A 26,841-nucleotide genomic window follows, 5' to 3' on the forward strand; every position below is an offset into this window, starting at 1 on the left:
CAGTGGGTGGATTGAAAGCCATTTGTAGCCTGCTTGCTATCTGCACACTACTCTGAGCCTTCCTTCTTGGATTACCGCAAAAGCACCAGCCAGTGAGACCTATGCTTCCTGTGTAAGCTGCTGCCTGAGTACTGAGGGAATTGCCTATCATCTGTGCAGGGGCAAAAGTAGAAATCACTGAGCCCCCCTGTGAAACCGTGGATGGGGCCCCCCAGTTGTCATTGCTGGAGGGGAGAGCGCTGATGGTAACCCGAGGTGAGGAAGGGCGGAGTTGGGCACCCTTCCCACTTCTGTTTATGCCTGCTGCTCCCCCTTCCTGCCCTGTGCACCCTCCTGCCCCTAAAATGGCCCTGGAGGGCCCTAGAGCCAGCCCCCCCCTCAGGCACCTCCCCCTAAGGGCCCCCTGTGGCTACATCCCTTGCAGGGGCTATTGTTATGCCCCAGCATCTGTGACTTGCTTGTGCATGGTTTCAATGCTACAGTATTATCCAGGCTGTAGAGAAATGTGAACAGAGGAGCACACTATCAGTACTGTATCTGCATTAACTGGTGAAACATATGCTTCCAGTACAAGCTGTTGTGTGAATACTCCATGCAAATCCCTGCATATTGAACACTGTGCATTTTGATCTAGCTTAAACATTGTCTGTTCTCACTTGCTGAAGCATTGAAAAGAAAAAATGACTCCCAATAACTTACTAAATTAAGATTCAGTACTATAGTATACTTTATGTGCTTGAGTATGGCAATTTCTCATATAGTAAACGTCTGATATAGTAAACTACTTTGCCTGGTCCATTGGAGTTTACTATAAAGGGAGTATACTGTACATCCAACCATTTACATCATTCATTGATGTTGATTTACAAAAATTATGAACTATCTTTCCTATTTTTTTCCTTATTTATAAAATAATGTTCAGCACTTTTCATGAAAAATTACGCTATACTCGATTACTTTTCTTGCCTTTTTTAGTATGTAGTTGCTTGTTGTCGGGTGTGTTAAAGGGACTCCGAGCTCATCTAAAAAATAAAAGTTGAACTCACCAGGGGCTTTCTCCAGCCCAGTGCTGGTCGGGAGGTCCCACGCCGGCGTCCTGGCTCCTCTCCTTCTCCCCGCTCCGGAATGGCTGACCGGCCGCAGCCCGGGCGACACTCTCCCGAGTGTCGGGCTGCTCCTTCCGCATATGACGCGGATTACGTCACACGCCGGCCGCCTCGCGTCATCATGGCGGCCGGCGTGAAAGTACTGCGCATGCGCGATTAAAGCGCGCATGCGCAGTACTTTCACGCCGGCCCCTGTGATGACGCGAGGCGGCCGGCGTGTGACGTAATCCGCGTCATATGCGGAAGAAGCAGCCCGACACTCGGGAGAGTGTCGCCCGGGCTGCGGCCTGTCAGCCATTCCGGAGCGGGGAGAAGGAGAGGAGCCAGGACGCCGGCGTGGGACCTCCCGACCAGCACTGGGCTGGAGAAAGCCCCAGGTGAGTAAAACTTTTATTTTTTAGATGAGCTCGGAGTCCCTTTAAAGGATTATTATAGCTAAGAAGAAAAACGTTTGAGGTTTGATACATTTTGTGAATTAACCTAGCTGCCTCAATGTCCCAGTGAATGGAGGTGAGTTATCCACTTTTTCAATCACTGATCCTATGTTAGGAGTAAATTATAATGCTAACTTTAGGTTCTCTTTAACCACTTGATGACCCAGCCTTCACCCCCCCTTAAGGACCAGCGCTGATTTCGCTGATCTGTGCTGGGTGGGCTCTACAGCCCCCCGCACAGATCAAATACCAGGCAGAGTGACCAGATCGCCCCCCTTTTTTCCCCACTAGGGGGATGATGTGCTGGGGGGTCTGATCGCTCCTCCCTGCGTGTGGCTGGCGGGGGGGGGGGGTGCACCAGGCCTTAAGGAGGAATTGATATAACTTTGTACAGTTATAATGCAGTTTAATCTGAATTGTGCCATTCCTAAAATACATGACATTATTAGGCCTTGGAATCCTCTTTACAGCCAGAACTGTTGGAATTAAGCCTCCTGTGCCAGCTTTCCACTCTCTGTAAACTATTACAGAGAAAACATGTAGACTGTGTTAAGCATGCTCTATAGCTGTTTCTGTCAACCATTTCTGACTATGTCTTTTTATAACTGGCACTACCTACATTGTTGTCATGTGAGTGTGACATCACACTGAGTGGCTGCTTGGAACTAGAACTAGACCTATACAGATATATTCCTAAAAAAGACCTTAGCCCAGAACAAACACAAATAATCAGCAAATTAAAGAACATAGAAGAGAAGGTGAATGATTTCCAAAACCCACTTGGTACCAAAGCAGACTGTTTGGCGAATGGCTTTCAGTGCCTGCAGCCCAAACCAGGCGCCCCATAGCAGTAATGTTATGCTGCGCCGGGCACGTAAGAGTAATTCGGAGCTCCAGTGATCACTGGATCCTGAATTACTCCTCCTTCCGAGTTGGGACGATTCGGAGGGGGAATAGTATTTAACGCCGCCAGGGATTTTAGCGGCAGCAATGTGAGCCGTCATTCGGCTCTCCCGGAGCCAAACTAACCTACAGCATACTAATACGTGCGCCTTTGTACCATATTTACATTAGAGGAAATAGGAGGAGAGTAGGAGAAGAGAGGAGAGATGAGAGGATAAGACTCATGCAGGTTTAAATAAGCTACTTGCACAGATGGAATCCTATCAGAAATGATCAAATACGATTTCCCAGAAATGCATGCTGCGATGGGCGTAACAATAGGGCCTGCAGGGGCCCGGACACCCCCCCCCCCCCCCGGGCCTGCTCAGGGCCGTTTGGGGGGGCTGGAGGGGTCGCAGCATAAGGGGAAAGCTATGGCCACACTCGGCGGGGAGGGGGGACGGTCCCCCCCTCCCTCACCTCGGGCTCTCCCTTCTGCGATCCCCTCCAGCTTAAATAACTATATATGTGCAGCGGCATCTACATACTTTCCGTGTGCTCCAGCGCGGAAGCTTCTCTCTCTAGTGTCTGACGTGACTTCCTGTTTATACAGACCGTCCCTTCTCCCCGCCGAGTGTGGCCATAGCTTTCCCCTCATGCTGTGACCTCTCCAGCCCCCCAAGAACCCTGAGCGGGTCCGGGGGGGGGGGGGGGGCGCTTACAATTTCCGCAGAAGGGCCCGGTGGGTCTTAGTTACTCCCCTGCATGCTGCAATATGGAAACATCAATTTGGTTCGGTATGCTGATTACTTCCCTAAAGTCTGGAATGCAGGACTTAAAGCGGTATAAAACCCTGACATAATATTCAATAAAAACATGTTTTCCTACTTTTTATATGCCATACGGTTATCATATTTGCTTTTTTGCAAGAGATAACTTGCCACCACACAGTGAGAGAGTTATCTTATCTCTTCATTCCTTAAGTTACCTCCCCTGTAGTTAGGTTACCTCCTCTGTAGTTAAGTCACCTCCTCTGTAGTTAAGTTACCTCCTCTGTAGTTATTTTCACACACAGTTAATTTAACTTTAGAATTCTGGAGTTATTTTAAGGATTGAAGAGTTAATTTAAAGACAGAAGAGTTACCTTTAGGTTTGTCTGAGGTAAAATGTTTCCTGAATACGACATGCCTCATCACCATGGTGATCACTCTAGAAACGTTATTAAAGACAGGAGATAAGCTTAGTGAATTGAGGCCAATATTTAAAGTTCGGCTGCGTCCAGCTTTGCTGGCAGGGAACTTCTAAGTCCTGTGTGTAATGCTAGGTACACACTTTGAGATTTTCTGGCCGATTTACTGTCAGATCGATTATTTCCTACATGTCTGATCTGCTTTCCGATCTATTTCCGCTCACTTCAATAGGAAATAGATCGGAAAATGCTTGGAAATTGATCGGAAAGCTGATCGGACATGTTGGAAATAATCGATTTGACAGTAAATCGGCCAGAAAATCTCATAGTGTGTACCCAGCATAAAGGTTCATACACACCTACCAACTATCTGTCCAACTATCTGCCAAACTTGTCTGTTAAGCCCCATTCACACGCTCAACAGCGGTCTTTTATGCAGCACAATTGTCAAACAGCTTTTGTTGTGAAACAAGTTGAAACAACTAAAAAAAAAAAAAATCTTTTTCTATTGTTCAAAAAGCTGATAAGACTGATCAGAAGTCAATCCAACAGTTGGATTGACTTCTTATCAGTCTTATCAGCTGTTTGAACAATAGCAAAATACTTTTGTAGCTGTTTCAACTAGATTCACAACAAAAGTTGTATGGGGCTTAACGGACAAGTTTGGTAGATAGTTTGTACAGATAGTTGGTAGGTGTGTATGAACCTTAACCCTTTGAATGCTGTTCTAGTAAAAAAAAAAAATGCTGGTTGTATATAATATGCTGTAAATAATCTATTAGAGCAAAGAAGAAATGCTGGGTTTCATTCCGCTTTAACTCCCACTTACAGAAGTGGAGAATGGTACAACCCAGTTAACTAAAAGGCATCTGTGTGAGCAGCACGCTGCAAAAACTGTTTAACAGCGTACAGCAGGGACAGTTGTCTCTCTGTAGCTGGGTCCAGCCTCACACAGGCAGGAGGACAGGGACGGAGCCAGGGAGCCAGGTGGGCGGCCGGGTGGGCGGCCGGGTGTGCGGCGGATGCGCTAGCACGCGGCGGACGTGTGCGACGGGCGGGTGCACGCATGCGCGTGTCAGGCGCGCAGAGACGGACCTATACTCTTTTTAAACGGGCTAAGGACACTAGTCCTAAATAAAATAATCCTTTCCTTTCTCACATGTCACATTGATCTCAGTAAAAGCAAAGCAGGATTTTCACCAAAGCATCGCACCACTGTCCACATCTACACTCTGACACCTTTATCAAGCACCATGCGGACAGGCAAAGGAATGGGAAATATGAAGAAAAGGATTATTTTTGAGAATCCTAGAGAATGAAAAAAGGAAAACATACAATATCGTCAATAACTCATACACTGGGAATAAGTGCACTGTGATTGTGAATAGAAAAATAACACTTTTTTCTCCCCCATGGTTGGAACTGTACCAACTCAAACCACCAGTAAAGATCTGGCTGAAAGTCTTTGGCAGTGTCATCATCCCAAACACACAGAAGCTAACCATATACAAATCTCTACAGAGAGACTATAAATTGGCTCCATTCTAGGAAATGCTCCAAAACCCTAAAAAGGCAAATCCTGAGTGTTAACAACCTGGAAATCTACTCTGGGAGGCACAGGCAGAGAGAAGCATAAATTAACAAAAATCTAAAACTGTCCACAGACTGCTTATCCCTTATACCTCTATCCCACTACCCCAGTACACCCCAGGACTCAGACTTTTTATGTCCTCCATTTTCCCTTGCTTTGGCAATGTCTGTATGCATGCACATTGGTTATGCCATTAAAGCTCATTTTGATTTGATTTAAATGATCTGCTTATCTCCAAAACTCTGCAAGTTAGAGGTACTTCTGAGGGCAGCACACAGAAGGAGCACTGCAAAGTGTAACACTGAAACTTGGCAAACTGTAGAGGAAACTCGAAAATGGGGACTTAAAATTATTTAAATACCCTTGTCTCCCAAAAAATAGCTAGAGTCTTTTTTTCTTTTTTTTTTACAGTTTTTCATCCATCCCACTCATGCATCAGAAAAATCTCATGACTGGTTAGTCTTTCCAGAAATAGGAAATTTGGATGCCCCATAGCGGTTGAATTCTGGGTGCAGCTATAGGCACCCGTAGAAATATGAGTAATGGTGGGAAATTTGGGCACATGCGGCTTCTGATAAATATTGGCCACCGAGGCCACCGGCAATGCAAAATTGTATCCATATTTTGCATTGTAGGTGGCTCCAGAACCTGATACACATTGGCCACAGCCCACAGGTGCCCACAATCCCCACCATATCCGATATTTCTATGGGTTCCTATGGCAGCACCCGAAAATTTAAATTTTGGTTTTTTTCCCAGCATGGATTGGTGGCAGGGGCGGTTAAAGAGATCCTGAGCAGAGGCATAAAATTAAAATCTGGACTTACCTGGGGCTTCCTCCAGCCCCGGTAGCCCACAAGGCCTCCTGGGATCCTCTGGGTCCCTTCCGCTGTACCACTAGCGACTCTGTTAATCTGACGACTTCAGCTGAGCCAATGCGTGCACCCGGTGCGTCATCACGCCGGCTGCCCTAAGCACTGTCACAAAATGCATCTGCTGGCGAATTTCCTGAACTATTGATGAACTTCCTCCATTTCGCCAGCAGATGTCATCTGTGTCCTCAGTTTGAAACTGCTGGAAGTATCTTCTGCCACCAGCAGAGGTCTCACTCACAAGAACTGTTATTGCAGATTTAATGAGGGCAGCTCTGTGATCACCTGGACTCTGTCATCTGACTTTTTGGACACTATTTAAGCTGCCTTTACAGACCACTCTGTGCTAGCTCATCAAAGTCAGTTCCTGATCCTGAGTCCTAGCCTTCCTGTCTTGCTCAGCTTTGTATTTGTAATTACCGTGTTTGACCTGTTTTCTGTTTTTGACTAACCCTTTGCCTAAGCGATTTGTATCTTGTTTGTATCTCTGGTTTGACCCTGCATGTTTGACGTTCCGTTGCCTGCCGATTATAATTCTGATGCTTTGTCTCTGTATATAATGTATATGATTCTCATGTGTATATATTAGTCAGGTTTGGGGTTCAGTGTGCACACTATTGTTATGCTTGGATACCTTTGCATATTATCCTATATGCAGGGGGTCCATAGCATCTGCAATACCTGATATATTCTGATTATGTGTTAGTTTCCAGTTGCTCCATTGCTTATATTACTTGCCTGATGTCTGCATGATTCTCTGCATAAACTTAATACTGATTGTTTATGCATCCTGATAGAGTAATTCTCTGCATAAACTTAATGCTAATGGTGTATGCATTCTGATGGTCAGATTCTCTGCATAAACTTAATCTTGTTTATGCGTCCTGTCTGTTTGACTCTCTGCATGATCTTAATGCTGATTGTTTGTTTGTAAGCTGTGTAACTGTTTAGTTGCATAACTCTGTGCATGAACTAAATGTGCAACATTTATGCTGATTACAATAAATCTTTATGTTTATTCCTTTAGTTCCAGTCTCAGTGTTTCTTGCATACTGACAGAGCAATCTTCCTTGCGATTCCCTTGCATTGTACACCAATGCAACAGAATCATGACAGATGAGCTAGCCCAAAAATTCTGTCACCAGGAAATACTGAGAGTAGGTTTGGCGCCATGGGAATTAAATGGAATTATGCAAATATAGAATATCATTGCTGTTTGGCTGAGGATGATGAAAGTTTCTGTTTTGATAAGTTTTATGAATATTCATATGATGATTTGGTGCAAAGTATTAGGCAGATCAATTCATATGTCCAGCAGGGAGAATTCCTTGAATCTGATGTTCAGCCTTTGTTAAAAATTCTACACACTCTTGAATTTATGAAGTCTCCCACCACCTACCAAATTTATCAAGCCTCTGTAAACAAATCCTTGCCAGTTCCTCTACCCTGCAAAATTCCCACAGCAGTATTAAACCAGAGCAAACCAAATAATGTTCCAGCCACCTCCATGCAGACCGTTCACCCTAAAACTTATGCTCTGGATAATGAATCTGCCTATGACAAGAGTTCATGGGATCCTCCTTTTGAAAAATGGGAAATAGAGGCGTTAGTTTTTGAGATGGAATGTGATGAGGAATCATTTATTGATTATTACTTTGATACCAGTGAAAACTTTTTGAATGAATGCATAGATTCTGCATCCGCTTTAGTTGATATGGGGGTTTGTATGAATCACTTTGTGGCTCCCTTAATTGATATCTGGAAAGATCTATTGCGTGAAAATTTCCCCCCTTCTGATGATTCTGGCAATCAGTTTATGCCGTACTCAGTAATCAATCATAGTTCAGTCAGATCCAGTAAATTTTCTAGTGTTAAAAGTGACAGGGATTGTGTTCTTAATTTTTCCTCTAAGCCTGTTAAACCGCATGCTGATGCATACCTGAGTGGTTTGAATGACTCCATTGATCAAGGTATCTGCAAAAGTCAAGCCTGTTTTGATATGACTGCTGAAGAGATTGATGCTTATTACTGGTATTTAAATGATGACAGGACAAGTTTTATGGAATTTTATTGCAAACAAAGTGAGGAATTGGTAACCAAGTGTTTGCTAAGTGTTAAATCCATGTGTGCGAATGGACTTTGTAAGCCTGAAGCTGCTTCTGCCTTAATAATCGCTTGGCAAAGGGTTCTGTCTTCTCATTTTCATGTTTCTCCTTCCTCTGTTAACTCTGTACTCACCTCTGGCCAGAACTCACAATCTGCAGCAGTTAAAGTCACACCTGTTACTAAGGGAGACCCAACGTGTCCGTTGCCCTTAGCAACCAGTTATAAAGACTCTGTCTTGTCAGGTTCCAACCGTCAAAGGAGACCTACTTCCTTGCAAACTGCAGTCAGAACTACACCTTGGTCCTGGCAAAGATCATTGGAAAATAAGTCATCATCCAAAAAGAAAAAGAAGAGAAAATTATTTCCTACCAACTCCGATTCCAGTCGTGTGCAGCCTCCAGCCGATTCCAGTCGTGTGCAGCCTCCAGCCGATTCCAGTCGTGTGCAGCCTCCAGCCGATTCCAGTCGTGTGCAGCCTCCAGCCGATTCCAGTCGTGTGCAGCCTCCAGCCGATTCCAGTCGTGTGCAGCCTCCAGCCGATTCCAGTCGTGTGCAGCCTCCAGCCGATTCCAGTCGTGAGCAGCCTCCAGCCGATTCCAGTCGTGTGCAGCCTCCATCCAAGTCGGTACAGACTCCATGCAGCTCCATACAGACTCCAGTTGATTTGTGTCCTCAGCAATCTCCAGTCAGTCCTGAGCAGTCCCTCGCCTTTCTCTGTGGACTCTTTCATGGACTAGATTTGCTGACAGTGGGTCAGCCTGGCAGGCCTGAAGATCCCCAGCATGTTCATCCTGCAGTATCCAGTCCTGCAGAACTTTGCTCCTTGCCTGCAGAACTTTGCTCTCAGTCCGCACAGACTGTATTGGGATCTCAGCCAACGGTCCCGCCAAGCGCTCAGCCAACGGTCCAGCCAAGCGCTCAGCCAACGGTCCAGCCAAGCGCTCAGCCAACGGTCCAGCCAAGCGCTCAGCCAACGGTCCAGCCAAGCGCTCAGCCAACGGTCCAGCCAAGCGCTCAGCCAACGGTCCAGCCAAGCGCTCAGCCAACGGCTCAGCCAAGCGCTCAACCAAAGGTCCAGATCCATGAGGTTACACAGTCTGCTGTCCTGTCTGAGACTACTGAGTCTGCTGTCCTGTCTGAAGCGTCCCAACCGGTTAACTTGCCTAAAGTTATCCCGTCTTCTGTTTTGCTTGAGGTTAAGCAAGCTGCTGCCCAGCCTTCACAGACTTTTGTTGCTACCCTGTCCGAGACTATTCAGTCTGTCGCTAATCCGCCTGCAGCACTACCTGAAGTTTTCCAGTTTACTGCTCAGATGTCACAGACCTCTGCTGCTGCTTCCAAGTCTGGTGACTCTGTTGCTGCTTCTGAGTGTACCCAGTCGGCTGCCGCTTCTGAGGGTACCCAGTCGGCTGCCGCTTCTGAGGGTACCCAGTCGGCTGCCGCTTCTGAGGGTATCCAGTCTGCTGCCGCTTCTGAGGATATCCAGTCTGCTGCCGCTTCTGAGGGTATCCAGTCTGCTGCCGCTTCTGAGGGTATCCAGTCTGCTGCCGCTTCTGAGGGTATCCAGTCTGCTGCCGCTTCTGAGGGTATCCAGTCTGCTGCCGCTTCTGAGGGTATCCAGTCTGCTGCCGCTTCTGAGGGTATCCAGTCTGCTGCCGCTTCTGAGGATATCCAGTCTGCTGCCGCTTCTGAGGGTATCCAGTCTTCTGCCGCTTCTGAGGGTATCCAGTCTGCTGCCGCTTCTGAGGGTATCCAGTCTGCTGCCGCTTCTGAGGGTATCCAGTCTGCTGCCGCTTCTGAGGGTATCCAGTCTGCTGCCGCTTCTGAGGGTATCCAGTCTGCTGTTCCAGTTGTTGCTTCCAAGTCTGGGGACTCTGCTGCTGTTTCCAAGGTTGGTGATATTGTTGCTGCTCCTGAATCCGGTAACCCTATGACTGCTCTCCAGTCCGATGATTCTGTTGTTGCCTCAAAGACTGCTGATTCAGCTATTGCCTCCGACTCCACTGTTCCAGCTGCTGTTTCCAAGTTTGCTGTTCTGGATGAGTTCCTGTCTGGTGCCTCTCCTGAGGGCATTCTGCCTGTTGCCGCTCCTGAGGGCATTCTGCCTGTTGCCGCTCCTGAGGGCATTCTGCCTGTTGCCGCTCCTGAGGGCATCCTGCCTGTTGCCGCTCCTGAGGGCATCCTGCCTGTTGCCGCTCCTGAGGGCATCCTGCCTGTTGCCGCTCCTGAGGGCATCCTGCCTGCTGCTTCTTCCGTGGGCATCCTGTTTGCTACCCCTGATAGTATCCCGCCTGATGGTGCCAGGTCTCCTGCTCAGCCTGATCCTGCCAAGCCATTTGATCCTACTGTTCCTGTCAAGTCGTGGGTTCCTGTGGCTGCTCCCCAATCTGATGTTTCCGCAGTGGCTTCCAAGTCTGCTGATGTCCTTTCAGTGGTTCCCAAGACTGCTGCTGTTCCTCCGGTGGCCTCCAAGTCTGCTGTTGATCCTGTTGTGGCCTCCAAGCCTGTTGTTCCTGCTGCTGCTCCCGAGTCTGGATTCCTGCCGATGTTCAGTCTACTATGCTACCTGAAGTTTGCACATCCTGGAGTCCTATGGATGTCTTGCCTGTTGCTTCTGCACATGGATCTTGGGCTGTTGCATTGCCTAAAGGTCTCCAGTTTGATCTTCAACATTTGTTACCTGATGACCCTGAATCTACTCAGCCCATCATTTTGCCTGTTACCGTGTTTATGTTTGTACACTTTTTCGCCCATGCCCTCCTTGGCCTTGTCTTTCTGCCCAGTATGTCCTGGGATCCTGGTGGACGTGAGTTCATATGGAGCGTTCGGAGACCGCTCCTTGAGGAGGGGGTAATGTCACAAAATGCATCTGCTGGCGAATTTCCTGAACTATTGATGAACTTCCTCCATTTCGCCAGCAGATGTCATCTGTGTCCTCAGTTTGAAACTGCTGGAAGTATCTTCTGCCACCAGCAGAGGTCTCACTCACAAGAACTGTTATTGCAGATTTAATGAGGGCAGCTCTGTGATCACCTGGACTCTGTCATCTGACTTTTTGGACACTATTTAAGCTGCCTTTACAGACCACTCTGTGCTAGCTCATCAAAGTCAGTTCCTGATCCTGAGTCCTAGCCTTCCTGTCTTGCTCAGCTTTGTATTTGTAATTACCGTGTTTGACCTGTTTTCTGTTTTTGACTAACCCTTTGCCTAAGCGATTTGTATCTTGTTTGTATCTCTGGTTTGACCCTGCATGTTTGACGTTCCGTTGCCTGCCGATTATAATTCTGATGCTTTGTCTCTGTATATAATGTATATGATTCTCATGTGTATATATTAGTCAGGTTTGGGGTTCAGTGTGCACACTATATTGTTATGCTTGGATACCTTTGCATATTATCCTATATGCAGGGGGTCCATAGCATCTGCAATACCTGATATATTCTGATTATGTGTTAGTTTCCAGTTGCTCCATTGCTTATATTACTTGCCTGATGTCTGCATGATTCTCTGCATAAACTTAATACTGATTGTTTATGCATCCTGATAGAGTAATTCTCTGCATAAACTTAATGCTAATGGTGTATGCATTCTGATGGTCAGATTCTCTGCATAAACTTAATCTTGTTTATGCGTCCTGTCTGTTTGACTCTCTGCATGATCTTAATGCTGATTGTTTGTTTGTAAGCTGTGTAACTGTTTAGTTGCATAACTCTGTGCATGAACTAAATGTGCAACATTTATGCTGATTACAATAAATCTTTATGTTTATTCCTTTAGTTCCAGTCTCAGTGTTTCTTGCATACTGACAGAGCAATCTTCCTTGCGATTCCCTTGCATTGTACACCAATGCAACAGAATCATGACAAGCACCCTGTGATTATGGCAACCGGCATGATGACGTGCCAGGTGTGAGCACGGGCTGCACATGTGTGACTTCAGCCAAAGTCACCAGATTAATGGAGCTGCCAGTAAGAACTCAGAAGGGACCCAGAAGATGCCGAGAGACCTCACGGGCTATGAGGGGCTGGAGGAAGCCCCAGGTACATCTAGGGTTTAATTTTATACCTTTGTTCAGGGTCCCTCTAAGGTTAGATGTGGGGGAGTGGTTGAGGTCAATCATGGGGGGGTGGTTAAGGTTAGCCTTGGGCAGTCTATGCTAGCCATGGGGAGGTTAAAGTTAGCCATAAGGGGGTTAAAAGTTAGCTGTGGGGGGTGGGGTGGTTAAGGTTGCCTGTGGGGAGCTTGTTAACAGTGTTCCCTTCCAGTTCTGACAATATCTTGTCAGAACTGAAATATACCAGTTGCTGTCAGTTATATATCAGCAGCTGGTAGTTAAAACTAAATGTGGAAGGTAATGTCCATGCATCCCTATGATGGGATTATTACAGTTTAACAGTGTGCTGACCAGGAAGCAGTTATGGAATGATGGCCATTTTTAAAATGGAGGACGGAGAAATCCATTGATCACAGTGGACAAATGGGACGTGGGAGAGGAGAGATTGAATAGTAGACTACACAGGAGGTAAGTATGACCTGTGTATGGTTATTTTGACTTTTTATTTTCAGTTCAGGTTCTCTTTAAGTTTAGCATGGGGGTGGTAGTTAAAGTTTCCTGTGGTGAGGTTGTTAAGGTTAGCCATGGGGGGGCTTAAGGTTAGCCATCAGTAGTGGGAGGGTTTAGTGTGAGAATAAGGTTATGTTTAGCTGGTACAATACCATTATTTATTACCGATATTTTACTATTTTTCACATTTTCACTGTAACTGTAGAATATTAGTAAATTTTCCAATATTCTACTATCGGCTTTTCTGGGTGCCCCAAACTTCCAGCCACCGATTTTTTTTTTTTTATAGAAAGCGCCTTTCTATAGTGATGACAACGATAGTTGGGATGAAAAGGAGGTAAATAAAGAATGGTTGGGACTAATTGTGACAGTAACTGACAGCTGTGTTTTGCCATATTAGACTGGCTTGGGACTCAGGGACATTCTGTAACAAGTGTATAGATGCATCTGAAGGCCTGATCCTGCTTTTGACAGTAAAATATAACATACATTTCACAACACGCTGATGCTGTTACAGCTCCTGGCCTGGTTGGCAGGCAACCAAGGACACTATCTACTACCACCTCCTGCCTAGAAAACATACCATTGTGAAAGCTGCATGTGAGGCTCATGAATCACTAGAAAAACAGATAAAAGCTAACATAGCTAGTCACGCTCTGAGTCTTTGAATAAATTCTCTTCATTGCATACATCAAATACTTCAAATGTCTATAAGCATAGTGGAATAAAATAGTATTAAGTTTATGTGGAATATGTACTTAACTGTTCTGTCCTCAAAATATCTACTTTGTTTGAAATGTAAGGTTCAGATTACCTTAAAGGGAGTCTGAGGGGAAAATAAAAATAAAAAAATAGACAATACACCTAAGGAGAGGGAAGGCTTTGGGTCCTATAGAGCAGTGTTTCTCAACATTTGATTGGTATGTACCCCTTTTAAAACCCTGTGCTCACCAATTACCCTCTGCATAGTAAACATTATCACACGTACCCCTTGACAAATATATATTTAATCATAGTACATGACAATTAGTTCTAAACAATTTCCAAGCATTTACTATTGCTTTTAATCAGTGAAAACACTCATTTGGTGTTGTTTAAATAAGACGTATCATTTTCTAAAACTCTAAAATTGTTATTCTTAAGTATATCAAGCCAGAGTACCCCCTGGAACCATCAAAAGTACCCCTGGGGTGCGCGCACCACACGTTAACTATAGAGCCTTCCCGTTGTCCTCCCAGTCTCCGCGTTCCCCGCAGGCTCCCCCATTAGCAGTACACAGCCGTTCAGTCGTGGACTGCTCTCTGACGCATAGAGTGGCCTTTGGCAGTCTTCGGAAGCACTTGGGCGTTTCCAAGAATTGACCCCACCGTACTGCACACGTGCAAGCACCCTCTCTTGCGCACTGGCACCTGTGCCAAACAGATCCCCCCGTCTCATGCAAAGTCTCCTGCAGTGGAAGATTCAAATAGAGGACCCCGTGGGGGAATGAGGACACCGGGAGGAGAACAGGAGGGCTCTATAGGACCCAGAGCATTCCCTCTCCTTAGGTGAGTATCTGTTTTTTATTTTGATTTAGGATTCAGACTTGCTTTAATTGAAAAATAAAAAATGGATGCGATAAACAATTGTATCTATCCCCTTACACCTTACACCTAATGACACAGTGTTTCTGTGCCTCAGAGAGCTCAAACATATGAACTATTGACCCTCTTTATCTCTTCCCTGCTCTCAGAAGTTGTTCTCTGCCATAAAATTGTTTGATGGTTGTAATTCCTTATCAGTGAGGGTTACGCTATAGTCCAACTGGGTCCTGACTAGAGAGAAACTGTCAGCTGCTTAGCTGAATGTTAACTGAAAGAGTCATTAAAATAAGTTATTTGTATGCTTGCCACTGTACATACATGTGCCTCAGCCTGTCTCATCATGTCACTCTACGCTTCTCATTAATTTATGTGCGCACATTAATCTTTTGATTGGCGAAATAATCCTTAGTGATCATTCTGTCAAGTGTGATGTCTCTACAGGTATTCCTTATTTTCTGCACCCATTAAAACACCAGCAACATGCATCTGCCACAACATTCTTGCATGAACTGTCACTGGCCACAATAATCACAAATGATTACTATAGCCAGGAAAAAGATGTCTTTACAAACATGCACACAGGGTGTGTAGATTTAGAATTTTGGAACATGGACAGAGGCGTAACAATAAATCCTGCAAGGGATGCAGCCTCACAGGGACCCAGAAGCTGCAGGGCACCTTCAGGGGGAGAAGTTTATTTTCCCTGTCCTGTGAGACCGACAACTAAAGATACGGAGAGAAAAAAATGTTCTGCTCTCTGCACAATAGTTCTAATGACAGCATATGTTCAGCCAGTGGTAAGGAATCATACAAAGTTTTGCAGACAAAGATTTGTAGACAGTCACTATTCAGTGTTCAGCAGGGTCTTGTGTACAGCACTGTTCTACCTCCAGCATTTATACCCCTCCCCAAGTGCTGTGTACTGTAGTGATGCTTGAGGAGTCTGTGCACTGAGAGAAAAAGCTTTCAGCTCTGTGCACAGTAGTTCTAATAAATGCATCTTCTCAGCCACTGATAAGGATATAATACAACTTTTTGCAGACAAAGATTTGTAGACAGTCCCTATTCAGTGTTTAGCAGGGCCTTGTTGCTCTATTCCCAGCCGTTATACCCCTCCCCAAGTGCTATGTACTGTAGTGATGCTGTAGAAGTCTGCAGAGCCAGTTCTGTTCCACCAGAGATGGACAGAGTGAGTATGGGAGCACACTCGTCTGCCAGTTTTCTATATGTGTTTCCTGTACACCATGTGTGTCTGTATGTGTGAAAACATACACGTTTTATCACAGAAGCTAATCTGCTTTTATCTGCATGGAGAAAACACATTCAAGTGTGCACTAGCTAATTGAAAAACATTGGTTCTCAGTTTACCTGCCCAAAAAGTGAGGGGGGGGGGAACAAATCTGGCCCTTTGAGCCATCTAATTTGGCCCTCAGGTGGTTTCCCCACTTTGCATTATGTTTGGCCCACTTAGGACCACCCGAGAAGCTATATTGGAGGGTAAGCCCTAAATCACCAGGGAAGCCATATGGGGAGGGGGAAAGCACAAGGTACCAGGGAAATACTAGACACAGGGGAACTGGATTATGTAACGGATAGGGATGCTCGCTGGATTCCGCGGAATTGTTAATTCCGCGATTCGGGCCGGAATTAGGTCAATTCCGATTCCAGCAGTCGGAACGGAATTGCTAAACCTCTGAAACGGAATTCCGCAGAAATGTTTTTATTTCCGCGGAATTTTCTGGAAAACACAAAAATCTCTCTCTCTCTCTCTCTCTCTCCCCTCATCCTCCTCCCTCCTCCTCTTCTTTTTAGCTGCACAGAAAAAAACTGCCCAGCCATTTTTCCCCTAATGCTGTGCAAACCATGATGGGATTTCTGATGTTGTTGTTCTCGTTCTGCTGTTTTGGTGCAATTTTATTTTATTTTATTTTTTTTACATTTTGAATTTGACATTTGAAGCCTAGTGTGTGCAGGTGGGAGGGGTAATCAGGACACAGCACAGTTGGAACTGTGTCTCCTGCTCCCTGTCACCTCCTTTCAACCAAAAAGATGGCTGCCCCCATGACAAAGATGGCAGCCCCCATGAATCACAAACATTTGCCTGTTTTTAAAACGGGGTGGGTAAGAGATTATATTACCTATCTAGTTTAGTTAACATAACTAATGTAACTTAATGACAGTATGTTTGTTTAGGCTGAAGTTCCCCTTTAAGCACACTACTTTTTCTATTGGATTGATCATAATGGTACATGCTAGGCTGGCTTTAGCATGTAGTGTGGTTGGTGGTCTAGGGGGTAAGTCAGATACCTATTACACACTGAGACCTGGGTTCAATTCCCAGCCCAGCCTGGGTTAAATTCCTGGCCAAGGTATGTAAGCTGGCTTTTGAAAAAGTACAAATCCTTAAACATGCTACTTTTTCTATTGGATTGATCATAATGGTACATGCTAGGCTAGCTTTAGCATGTAGTGTGGTTGGTGGTCTAGGGGGGTAAGTCAGATACCTACTACACACTGAGACCTGGGTTCAATTCTCAGCCATGGTATGTAAGCTGGCTTTTGAAAAACTGCAATTCCCTACAAGATGATGGATGATACAAGTGGATGGATGGATGAGGAGAGGGAGAGGGACAGAGGGAGATTTTTTTTAAAAATTCCTACGGAATCCGGAATTCTGTGGAATTTCATGCAAATCTGGCGGAATTTTCATAGCGACAGAATTTAACACTGACGGAATCCATGATTTCCGGCGGAACAGAATTTGCTGGTTCTGATCATTAGACACCAGAGAACTTTATAAGGCAGGGAGGGTAGCCACTAGTCATTGAGGTTGACCCGCGACTTGGTACCAGAGCTCAAATTTGGCCCACTTTGTATTTGAGTTTGACACCCCTGGTATAGGGTAAAGACTAGTGTAGGGGGCCATATACAATGTTGAAGTTAGTGCTAGGTGTAGTCTTTTGGGTAGTATCTTTAGTGCTTTATCAAAAATACAACACTAAAAATACTGCACTAAACTCTTAGTGGGAGATAGCATACCTTACATGCTGGTTATTGAAAGATGCCTATGATGCAGTTGTTCAGCCCCATAATTGCTGTTTCTAAGGTGTGATGGTCTCTGAAGGAAAAAGCTAAGCTTTTTATTGAGTTGTGAGAAGAGGCACATTAAAAGGAATTAACTCTTACACCACAATGGCATGTCACCACCACCACAGGCATGCTGGTGAACAAGTCAATGTAAGGTCTCATTCACCTGGTGAACACAGCTCTTATATTTATGCTGAATAGTGCTTCAATTGCATTCAGTGTGCCAGATATGCAGAACTTTATTATTTTGTGTGCTGAATGTGTTGCTTAATGTTGTTGTTTTTTCTGTTTTTACAATAATGATGGATGGAGATTGCCATAATTATGTTCTCTTTTTGACAAGCTTATTTGCCTTCTTGAATAAGGCTAGCAATACTAGAGACATTTTTTTCACATTAAATAAGTGACAAAGAGATGGCTTGAACCTGTTTTGTGCATCCACATTTTTGTTCTTACTGTCAGTCTAGTTGTGCCAAGTGGTAAATCATAGCTTTACAGTATATGTTAAATGGATGATGACAAATAGGTGCATATTGTAAGGGATTGGCTATATAAAATGTAATTAAATCATTTAGAGTCATCATTATTAAGAAAAGAAAAAGACTGTCTCTCCAGGCTGCACAGTGTCTCCCTCCTCTATAGCATACAGCAATGTGCTGCTCATGAAAGGCAGTCTGTGCTGAGGTCAGTCGTACTACAGAGTATAGGAAGATTAGCCACCTTCAATTAGCGAAATCCTATTTGATTCATGCGGCGGACTGTAAAGCATGGTATTTACCACGCACCACGACGCTGGGACTATAGCAGTCAGGAACTCTAATCAGATTTAAGAGACTCCCCTTTTAACTCGTGCATAGGAAACCTTTTAAATCTATGCAGGGTGTATGCAAATATAGTTTATTCAGGAGTGTGGGGGATGATCACAGCAGAGGCAATGTGGATTTGTGCTGTAATAATCATTTCCACAGCATAATGCGTTGTCACTGGAGACTATATTGTACTGTGGCATAGCAGCAGCCTCCATGCCCTGCTGTCCCTGTCACTCCGGAACGTTGGCATAGCGTGCCAGATGGCATTCTAGCGCTAGTGCATTAGAAGCAAATGGCACAACTCTGTCGAGGATTCCCCACCGCCAGGGAGACATTGCGACTTCTGCCAGTCGTGCCCCATGCCTTGTTGGTGAGTGCCTCGTGTGCCCACCTCCATCTGTCCTGCAGAGATCTGTCACATCCAGAGCCCGGGTGCTGTTTGGGGGAGGGGATATGAGCATTGCTATCCGTCATTCACACACACGTGCTATGATGATCCCCAGTATCAGCAGATGAAGACAGAGGGAAGCGGGGGATCTGGGGATGGAATCAATGCCTTCCCTTGCTTGAGCGCACTAGCAGGAACGCTGCTGCTGCTGCTGCAATGCTGAGTCTGCTCTGGCTGCTGATGACTGTGGGCTGTGCCTCTCGGAGATTAAGGGGGCTTCCCAAGAGCATCGCTTGCCTCACATGGCCATGGACTCGCTGAAGCTTAGTGACAGCCTCTGCCTTGTAGACTTCTTCTAGGTGCTGTCATGGTGATCATGCCAGGAGACCTGCATGCACGAAGCTGCCATTCAGGCTCAGAAGATCTGGCTAACTTTCCATCCCTATCTGGATAGCCTGTGAGCAGCCCATTGCCTAAAATGCCAGCAGCAGCATCCAGGGAGTCACGAGCAACACGAGATTGCACAATAGTCCTCCTTCCTCCAGGTCCCACCGCTTTGTGATGCTATTAAAGGGGGCAGATGTACCTGTTTATAATCCTGGAGCTGTGGAGGAAATCAATGCAAGGAAAAAATACGCTATGGACTTAATTTTTCTTATTCATTTCATCGTTTTTATGGCAGGATAAACAGCTTAATCTCAGGCAACTTGCTCACTCCGACACCCTCTTGCCAGAGCGTTCTCCTCCCCCACACTTGCAATTCCCTTGATGATCCCAGGAAGTTCCTTGGTCTGACTCAAAATGCTACACTTCCCTTGATCTGTAAAGCCAGTTGGGATGTAAGGATAGGACACTAGAGCCATATACGCTGGTGTAATTGGTATATATCTTAAGATCTGCCCCAGTGGCTGCCGTCCCCTGTGCACGGAATGCCCGGAGGCATGTGGCACACTTGGGTAGGACGGCTCTTTGGGTTGGTCTCTGCTCCAGTCCTGGTGGCGGTGGTGTGCTGTGCCCAAAGGTAGGTTTGTCTCTCGTATTCCAGGCAAACATAACACAAACATGATCATTATGTAGAGAACAGAAACAAATTGTTAGAACACTAGTAGTACAGTTTGTATTAATCATGGCAATCAAACGTACTATCTTAAGTTTGTGGGTGTGACATGTACTGAAATGTGGCATTTGCATGCTTGCCAGTTGCCATATAACTGTCACTGGCAGAAAGTAAGGAAAAGTTCACCTGGAAGTCATGTGCTGCCCGTTGTAACAGGCCTTCCTTTTGATAATCCCTTTCTTTATATCTCCACAGTGTCAATGACCCCGGGAACATGTCATTTGTAAAGGAAACGGTGGATAAATTATTGAAGGGTTATGACATCCGTCTAAGACCAGACTTCGGAGGCAAGTCATTTTCATTCAGTAAATCTGTGTTGTGTCATTTGGTGGGACTGCATCGATGTTTGTATTAATGAGGCTTACCCACTGCATTTTGATGCATGTCTTGTAAATAACTTTTGGCTTTGGACTGGTTTTATGTGACCACAGTGAAGCTGGCAAGTCTCCAGCGTTTATTTTAAGATCTTAGCTCTTTAATCCCCAAGTTTTCTATAATTCATCTAGATTGCACGCCTGCTAGCATCTATTATGTCAAGGCTCAGCAGAAGTCGAATTTTCAAAATGAGGACTCCCTTCAGACAAATCCTTATTGATTTCTTTCCAGGTTCTCCGGTTGCTGTTGGAATGAACATAGACATCGCAAGCATTGATATGGTGTCTGAAGTCAACATGGTGAGTCCAGGCATTTTACCTACATTTCCTGTCCGGTCCTGCTGCTGACTCAGAATTACTTTGTTGCCAGAGCTACAATAGCTGACTGTTTTCATTGCTGTCACTCCAGCAAATTTCTGGGACCCCCTTTCCAGTGTTACAATTTATATTATTGATCTGGTGACGCTGCTATTAGCTTTTTTTCTTGGTATAATGCATTCAAAATTAAATGGATGTTGCCTTTGCGGATAGTTTACTCTGAGATGGTTAGTGAATACACGTGCAGGTCTAGGTAGTACTGTTCAGCATTTAAATAAATGCTTGATTTTGTTGAATTCAGAAGATCTCATTGGGAATTCCAATTAATTACAGGGAAACAGGTTTTCTTTTCTTTTTTACCACCCATCTCCATTAGTAATCAGTTTTGACATCATGTATCAGCTAGCTTTGGCATATGCATAGGAGCTGCTGTCTGTGGTGCTGAAATGGCCCTGATAGGAATTGCTTTGTAAGTTCTGCCAATAGGGCACTAATGCATTTTCTGGCCAATACTTTGAAGCACTTAGGGCATGGTTCTAACAACTGTACGATTCATTAAAAGCAAGTAATGGTTACCATAACTCTAGATCACCTCCCCTTCTCCTCATCTTTCTATGTCTGTTATTTCTATCCTTTGTCTTTTATGACTCCTCTCTCTCAATTGCCTGCACCCTCCCTTCCCCTCATTGCCCCCACCCACCAACCTACTACTCTCACAGATATGTTCACAGTTCCTTTCTACATGTTGTGAATACATTATCGCTTTCATAACATGCAAAAAAAATGTCTTTTTTTAACTGCTGGGTTTATGTAGAGAGTTGTAGTTGTGATAAGAGCATTATTACATTTCACTAATTTTACCTTCATACAGTACTAGAATGTTTGCACTACTGATATATTCCACGGTAAAAAATAAATAAATTGAGAAGTCATCTGGTGCAATAGTCAATACTACCAGCATAATTACTAGTACTGTATCATCAAGTAAAACTCAGTAGCATTTAAATCTGTGCAATAACAATTTATTAGTAAATCAATAGACTTGGAAACATGATTTTGATGACTAAAAATTGATTTGTTATACTACATCAATGAGGATTTATGTTTTCAGTAGCTGTGTGATTATTTCATAATAAAACTGTGGGCTTTACTGGCCTATAGGGAATTTTTGAAGTTTACAAAGTTCACTATTACTTTTGTCAATGCCATTTTGTAATGATATTGTCATCGTACATTTATTGTAACCGATTATCAATATTTTAATTCAATTATTGATGAGTTTTCCGTTGTTATTGTTTATGAACATGTTATAAAATATGTGTTTATATATGAATGATTGAAAGTTAACAATACAAAGCAGATAAAAGTGAATTGTTTAATGCTGTTAATCATCACACTTATATCTGAAAATAATTGCAAGTTACTACTTAAAATAGAAACTTTATTATTGTAGATCTTATGGCAGCAGTGTACAATGTTTGCATATTGAGTGACGGAAATAGCAAATGACTTATGTACAATGATATAGCTTCCTTGGGGGCAGTAGCTGAAGTGGAGGTCAGCATTGAGATATTATGCTCTGGTTTAGTGTGTGGGATTATTGTTGCTGTGAGTGAGGCGTACATTGTATTCATGTTGCTAATAGCCTCTTGATCAATAAAACACCCATGCATTATTATTACTCTTTTTAATAGTGTGCTGACAGTATGAGGTTTTTGCTTTACAAAGTGCATTAGGAATACTTGCCATACTGTTAGGAACATTTCTCTCTTTGAAAGAGACACAAGTGCAGTATTAATTGCTCAGAGTAATGGCTGCATCTTAAAAGCATTACCCTTTTTTTGATGCTCTGTGAATTATTATTGAAGTGTAGCAAATGTGTTCATTGTTAAGGACTACATCTCATTTTCCTAAGGTTAGAAATCAGCATACATAAAGTAGTTTGTAGATATTTGCTGGTGTATCTGGTATATAAGTTTTGTTACTAAAGCATGTTTTTGTAAATTGTGTCAAAATGTTGCTTATAGACTTGGTTAACCTCTTCAGGACCATAGACTTACACCCCTCTAGTGGCTATTTTTTACAACTCAGGCCACTGCAGCTTTAAGGGTTTGCTGCACGGCTGTACAACTCAGCACACAAGTTATTCCCCCCACCCCCACCCCCCCCCCCCCACCCCCACCCCAACACACTGCTGGCATGTTTGTTTATTTTTTTAAATGTGTTTGTTTTATTTTTTAAATAAATGTCTCTATTATTTATTTTTATTTTTTTATCAGCCCTCACTCTGCCTGCCAATCCTAGCGGTCAGCTCTTGTAGGCATCCGCCTATGAGAGCCGATCACTCTCTGAGCCTTTCCAGGGGACAGCTGAGTGACACGGCTATCTCCAGTACAGCGCTGACGTAGATCGCAGCGATGTACAATGTAAATAGACAGCGGTTTCACCGTCTAACAGTCTCCTAGCGGCGATTGCCGCTGGTAGACTGATGACGGAGCGGAGCATTGGCGCGTGTGATTCCCTGCAAAACCCCGCCCCAGGATTTGATGCCAATTGCTGTTACGCGGCCCTGGGGCTGCCACCTTGAGACCGCCTGTTGGCATTAGGAGGTCGCAAGGAGGTTAAACTGGGAAACGTCAATCAAAGCATGTTTTTATGTGATATTGTACACTTAACTGAAAATTGTGGGAAACTGCTTATGCTGTATTATCTCATCATTATGTAAACAATCAGCTCTTATCACCTCTCCACTTACTTTTGTAATATATGAATGTAAGTATAGCTCTGGCATTGCATTAGGTGTCAGTATGCACCAGTCTTGTGCAAAGCTTTGCCATTAGCACAGTACTGGATCATCCTGGTACAAAGAGCTGATAGTGCACATGCCTAGTATAAGGCCTTTTTATTAAACCAGTCTGGTACAGATTCCACCAGAATTACGCATGATTACTCTAGTCCAGGAGAAACGTCTATTATTGCTCCAGAGCAGTAGACTGCTCAAATAATTTATCATGTATGTTACAGAGCTTCAGTGTTTCCTCCTCTGGTATATAACCCCAGTGCTGCCATTTAATGGGTGATGTTTGTATAAACCACTGGTCTGGTATTCTTATAGCCATCTGACACTTAGGTCCCATATTGAAAGGATATGATGCAATACTCTAGTATTACACCAGCCTCTAAAAAAATGGTATTTTTTCTATTTTGGGCTGGAATTCCCAATTTGCAAAACTTCAGTATTTTAGCATTCAGGTATACAGCTCTGCTAGTTCTCTAGCCAGGTATGAAAAGCCAGGCTAGAAAGTTATGTATTTGTTGTGCAAAACACAGAGGTATTTGTGCGGAATGAATGGCTGATGACAGTGCTGCCTTCTCCTGTTTATGCAGTTCATCTACAACTCTATGGGTTTGATTCGCTAACACAAATAGCATGCCGTATCAAAGTTAACACGCCTTATCAAAGTTAACACGCCTTATCAGAGTAGCATAGCGAGCGCTACAAACCCGCAGGGGCTCAGGGCAGGACGAGTGGAGCTCTCGCCATTGCCATAAGTTTGTAGCGCTCACTAGCGGTGAGTTGGCTTTTGACATGCTACAAATCCTTAAGCGTGCTACTTTTTCTCTTGGATTGATCATAATGGTACATGCTAGGCTAGCTTCAGCATGTAGTGTTGTTGGTGGTATAGTGGTTAAGTCAGTTACCTACCACACACTGAGACCTGGGTTCAGTTCCCAGCCATGGTGAGTTGGCTTTTGACATGCTACAAATCCTTAAGCACGCTACTTTTTCTCTTGGATTGATCATAATGGTACATGCTAGGCTGGCTTCAGCATGTAGTGTTGTTGGTGGTATAGCGGTTAAGTCAGTTACCTACCACACACTGAGACCTGGGAGGAGGAGGAGGAGGAAGAGAGAGAGAGAGGGAGAGATTTTTTTAATATTCCCGACAGAATCCAGAATTCCGCAGAATTTCATACAAATCTGGCGGAATTTTCATAGCGACGGAATTTAACACTGACGGAATCCGTGATTTCCGGTGGAACGGAATTTGCTGGTTCCGATCATCTCTACCTATGAGTCTTGATGGAGTGCTGTCTGTTCTTTCCCAGCTTAAACATTTATTTCACACAATATTCTAGCACCCAATATGATAGCCAAGCAAGGGGGTCAGCAGAAGAATAGATGGATTCCAATGGTTTTGCAGCACACCTGAAATTTTGCAGATATCTCACTGCTTTTTTTTTACTTTGCCAGTGATTGATTTATCAAGACAGGTGCAGATGGAACTGGAGTAGAGGTGTAGAAGTTGATCAGAGCAGCTAACAAAGATTTAGCTATTAAATTAAGTTAGGATTCTTATTGATTAAGCTTGGGAACTGCTCCATATTCACTACAGTTTTCTTTCTATGCATTTTTACAATTTAGTCCAACGGTCTGTTGTGCATTTTTCCTAAAGGTGTAATAATAGCATATACGGCCTGTTTCTTCCACATCCAGGGACAAAACCTTTCTTAACCTCCTTGACGGGTATCAGAAGTCCAGCTAGGGTGGAAAAAAAAGCCAGGAGGGTTATCCCGAGCTGAACTTGTGGTAGCCGCTGGGAGGTCTATGCAAAGCAATGTGTGTCCTCCCAGGCTCTGCTACCCCCTGGTGAGATCGCCGTCTGTTGCCACGTTGACAGATGGCAAACAATGTCACTACAGGGTTACAGTGCCACCCGGAGGATGGACGGAAAACTGCATCGCTGGATCCCAGGGAGGTGAGTGAGTGCTGGGCTGCTGCAAATCTAAATACATGCAAAAAAATTGCAACGCTTTTAGACCCTAAAATCCGGAAAGAATCATAATGCCAAGGGGGTTAAAGGATACCTAAGCTCTAAATCTATTTAAAAAAGGAGGCCTTATGTGTGTATGTGGAGCTGTGCAGAGTCTTACCGCACCTACCTTACCCCGGCGTCACCCTCTGTTCTCCTGATATTCGCTTCACTCTGTCTCTCCTGGTTGGTATGGTCAGTGACCTTTGACCCGGACATACTATGCTGCGCATGCGGAGTATGCCTGCCAGGGTGCCTTGCGACCACGCATGCTTGCTCATGTCATCTGGAGTCACCAAAGAGTGCAGTTGTAAGGCGGACATACTGCACATACACTGCATTATATGTCCAGGTTGGAGGTCAAGGACCACGCTGACTAGTGCGGTAAGACTCTGCACAACTCTACACACACACATAAGGCATACTTTTTTAAATAGATTTATAGCTAAGGTGTCCTTTAAATGTTCAGTGATGAATATTAGTGTCCCCATAAATTAAACCACTCCTAAAATATGTTGCCAATTAGGATTTGAAAATAAACCTCTATATCTATTATTGATTAACACTAGAGATTGTCAATGAGATGTTATTAATCCCACCTTACATGCAAATGTAATACGTGTTGAATGCGGCTTGAAAATATGCTGGTCAGATGTACTGTCTATGGCTATCATTCATAAAGGAGCTGTCGGTATGGAGAATCAGTGCGTGAAAACACCCCTGGCGGTGTTTTAGCCTTCAGGGTGGGCATTCATAAAAAAGTATCCATGTGCGGTAGCAGTGCGGAGATTCCCTGAACTAGGCTGGCGGTAGGCAGGCGGAGACACGGAAGCTGCCGAGTTGATACATTTCTCTGTGTTCCGCTCTGCTGCAGCTGCCTGGGAGGTCTGTGTGTCTCCATTCACTTACACTGGTATCGCCACATCAGAGGCAGCGGTACTTCCCGACCTCACACCGCTTGCGGTGATCTTCATGAATTAACATTTTGCTACATTTGTTCCGATAATCACCGCACAAGGCGGTGATTTATCACTCTGCTCGATAGTGTCATTTTTTAATGCGGAAAGAGCCTTTATGAATGCTGACTTTTCTGAGTGTTCGGTAAAGTCAGCTGTTTTAAGCATTTCCGCATGCGGAAATGCTTTATGAATGATAACCTATCTGTTCTTACTGGCCCAGTTCCAAGGTACATACGATTTGTTATTAAAATTGCCTCCAAGCCAGAATTATTAACCAGCTGGGCGGTATGGACGAGCTCAGCTCGTCCATCACCGCCGGAGGCTGCCGCTCAGGCCCTGCTGGGCCGATTTGCGCCAAATAAAGTGCAGCACACGCAGCCGGCACTTTGCCAGCCGCGTGTGCTGCCCGATCGCCGCCGCTCTGCGGCGATTCGCCGCGAGCAGCGGCGAAAGAGGGTCCCCCCAGCCGCCTGAGCCCTGCGCAGCCGGAACAAAAAGTTCCGGCCAGCGCTAAGGGCTGGATCGGAGGCGTCTGACGTCAGGACGTCGGCTGACGTCCATGACGTCACTCCGCTCGTCGCTATGGCGACGGTGTAAGCAAAACAAGGAAGGCCGCTCATTGCGGCCTTCCTTGTTTATTCTGGGCGC

The 26,841-nt window shown here is 44.6% G+C and overlaps 1 protein-coding gene across 2 annotated transcripts in view; it reads left to right on the forward strand.

Moving 5' to 3' along the window:
- Nucleotides 1-26,841, forward strand: part of GABRB3 (gamma-aminobutyric acid type A receptor subunit beta3) — a 666,404-nt gene that overhangs the window by 404,097 nt on the left and 235,466 nt on the right. Inside the window, exons 1-3 of one of the 2 annotated variants that reach the window (XM_068268151.1) lie at nucleotides 18,511-19,632; nucleotides 19,924-20,015; nucleotides 20,335-20,402. In XM_068268151.1, coding sequence (XP_068124252.1) covers nucleotides 19,541-19,632; nucleotides 19,924-20,015; nucleotides 20,335-20,402 — 252 coding nt within the window. In that variant the 5' untranslated portion in view covers nucleotides 18,511-19,540. Of the gene's footprint in view, nucleotides 1-18,510; nucleotides 19,633-19,923; nucleotides 20,016-20,334; nucleotides 20,403-26,841 lie in introns of those variants that run through there. The other variant, XM_068268150.1, reaches the window with a different exon arrangement.

Source organism: Hyperolius riggenbachi, chromosome 2, assembly GCF_040937935.1.
Source record: "Hyperolius riggenbachi isolate aHypRig1 chromosome 2, aHypRig1.pri, whole genome shotgun sequence".
Lineage (NCBI taxonomy): Eukaryota > Metazoa > Chordata > Amphibia > Anura > Hyperoliidae > Hyperolius > Hyperolius riggenbachi.